At 39.8% G+C, this 2,899-nt stretch overlaps 1 protein-coding gene across 3 annotated transcripts in view; it reads left to right on the top strand.

The window, feature by feature from the left end:
* Positions 1-1,914: 1,914 nt before the first annotated feature.
* Positions 1,915-2,899, top strand: part of LOC122060327 (cleavage stimulation factor subunit 77) — a 62,500-nt gene continuing 61,515 nt past the window's right edge. For 2 of the 3 annotated variants that reach the window (XM_042623465.1, XM_042623464.1), the window contains exons 1-3: positions 1,916-2,184; positions 2,286-2,357; positions 2,464-2,526. In XM_042623465.1, coding sequence (XP_042479399.1) covers positions 2,131-2,184; positions 2,286-2,357; positions 2,464-2,526 — 189 coding nt within the window. In that variant the 5' untranslated portion in view covers positions 1,916-2,130. Of the gene's footprint in view, positions 2,185-2,285; positions 2,358-2,463; positions 2,527-2,899 lie in introns of all 3 variants that reach the window. The other variant, XM_042623466.1, reaches the window with a different exon arrangement.

Below are 2,899 nucleotides of genomic sequence, written 5' to 3'. Positions count from 1 at the left end.
AAGGTGGTGGCTCTTCATATGTATATATATAGATATATGATCTATGGGGCAATTACTTAGAAGGATGTTTTATGCAACAACCATTTCTACCTGATAGAAAATGATTCTATGATCTTGAACCAATCTTACTTGGGATCAGAAATCCCAAATCTATCTATAAAAGTGGATCTAATTGTATTAGTGTTTATAATTGTTATTCCATGTAATACTATTTAATATGGCCCCATTGGTAAGTGCTACAAGATATTGTGCATTTTAACCTATGGTTATGGACCCAAATCCATTAGTATGGAAATTTTCTTTTCCAAGATGTGGATAGATTGAATGATTAAGGTGCTTCGCATCTCATCCAACAACTAGAAAAGATGCTAGTGCGTAGAATTCCCTTATACGTTGCTAGTGTGTAGATCCTTATACCAAATTATATTTTAGATACCTACCGTCTTAAGAAAGGGGACGTTTTTCCTTGATCGAGGCTCTTGGATGATGTTGACAAGGTATCAGGAACGATAGAGGATGTGATGCGGCAAAATCTGAATGGCAGGATCCCCAAATGAGAGTTGAAGTTCCCAATTATACTTGTGATGGAAAACATAAAACAGAGAGTGCCGAGCTGAGCCTGCAAGGGATCGTCCGATGCCAAAGTTAGAAAACTTGCAACAGGTAAAATATAGTCAAGAATCAATCCCTTTTCCAGAGGCTTACCTTGCTATTTATAAGCAGTAGATGGTGGTAGTTTGTGGAGACTGTGTATTTGGTAAGTGTTCTAGAAGAACACGAACTACTTGCCCCAGGGGGAGATTCTATGAATATTCCCCTATGCCGAGCGCATAGGATATTGTCAAGAGATTCGCTCTTGAATATTTGTTGCTATTTCGGTCATAGATTCCTTGTTTGGAGAGTCATTATTTGGCAACTTCCTTGCTCAGTCACATGACAAAATATGTTGGTGATTCAGTGAGCTAGTAAGATTTGCTAAGTTGGCAGCACAGGATATGGAAGTTGCGCCTTAAATGTCGGGGGTGACTTGGACGAGTGGAAGGCTTGGCCCAAGGTGGCCGGGCGGGATTCTTATCCCTAGGATGGCCGAGCAGAAGGCCCGACCCGAAGATGACCGAGCAAGAACCTCAGCCCGAAGATGGCCGAGTAGAAGCCTCGGCCTTAGAATGGCTGAACAGGAGGCTCGACCTTAGGATGAGAACATGCTAGGTCCTTTAAGGTCAAGGTTGGTACCTTAAGTGGCAGTTCCGAGTCGTGTACACATTTATGCTCCTTAGGATGTTATCAACCTCGTGCTATAGGGGGCAAACACTAACCTTTCTAGATGGGTGTACTTTTCATGCACTCATAGTGCAATAACACTTTATCTTTCTAAAAGATGGTATTCAAACACAAATAGTGTTAAAAGGGTGTTAATATATATGACAAAATACCTAAAATGTCATAAATTATTGTCTCTATCAAAATCCCAAACGAAATATATGATTTAACATGTTTTTTTCACTAGAATGGGTCGACTAAGTTTCGGCATACACAATAGAAACACATAAAGGCCAACGGAGGAGTCAACAGCCCCAATGTCACATTTTTTGAAAACAGGTAAATTGATACAAATTAAACACCAATGCACTTGAAAGGAGTTGATAAAGTGACCAACCTTGTAAATCGACTGATTAAGGGTCGTGTGCAAACGGTTTTTGACTAAAACGAATAAACTTACTGTAATTGCCTCTTTTTATCATGTTGATATAAAGTTTTCCATTTAATTTAAAAAAGATTGAACAAAATATCTGTTCATTCATTTCGTATCTCAGGAAAGGTTTTGTTTCGTATATTTGGAAAGATCGGAAGAAACGGTCTCTTTTTTATCTCCCCGAAGGAAAAATAAAAAAAAGAAGAGAGAGAGAGAGAGAGAGAGAGAGAGAGAGAGAGCGCCTTTTTCCGCACTTCAAAGGTAGAAAAAGGTATAAAACGCGTATTCAGTAACTATTATTTTTCTCCAGTCTATTCGATCCCTGTGGGGAGGGTCATTACTCAGTCAGTACTCTCGAATAATCGTAATTTCTTCGTCTTTGAAATCCTGCAAAAATTCGTAGCACTTGAAATTGGAAGAGATTTTCTTGAGCAGCAATGGCGGAAGGAAGAAGAAATTTGATGCAAGATGGCAGCGGAGACGAAACAGAGGTAATTCCCCCCCCCCCCAATTCTCTTTAGGTTTTAAATTTGAAGTCTCTCTTTAACTCTCTCTTACGAAGTTTGGTTTTGGGATTCTTTGGCATGAAAAGAAGGCGACTGACAATCTTTCTGTTGATAAATACAATGTTGAAGCTGCGGAGATTTTGGCAAACGAAGCACTGGTGAGAGAAGTATCATGCTAATTGTGAAAAGTTCAATTGGTACTTGTTTAGAATGTTTTAGCGGTTGAGTGTTGAACTCGTGTGAACTGGATTGTTTTTTTTGCAGCATTTGCCCATCTCTGAGGCTGCCCCGATTTACGAGCAACTCCTGTCAACGTTTCCAACAGCTGTGAGATCTTTTAAACGCATTTTAAAGCATCGGGTTTCTCTCCCAATTATTTTTTAGATGGAGTGAGATGTGAATAACTTGACATATATGATCGATTTTCATGCATGAACACTGGTTTGTTGGTTATCAGCATGAAACATCAATGGGCTTACAGTGTTCTACTTTCTCGTAGTGATGTTACTTGATGGTTATATAATAGACAATGTTTGATATATATGATTTTTTTCTTTTTCTTTGGGGGTTGGGGGTGGGGTGAGATACTGAATGAGTTACTTTTTGTTGTAGATATCATTGCTTCACCAGTTGAATGGTGGCTCCTGCCTTAAACCCCCACCCCAACCCCCCCCTTCCCCGCCCACCCCACACCACCCCC

This window comes from Macadamia integrifolia, chromosome 2, assembly GCF_013358625.1.
Source record: "Macadamia integrifolia cultivar HAES 741 chromosome 2, SCU_Mint_v3, whole genome shotgun sequence".
NCBI classification, from domain to species: domain Eukaryota; kingdom Viridiplantae; phylum Streptophyta; class Magnoliopsida; order Proteales; family Proteaceae; genus Macadamia; species Macadamia integrifolia.
Note: the sequence above shows the minus strand (reverse complement) of the source record. Positions and strands in the feature narration are given on the sequence as shown.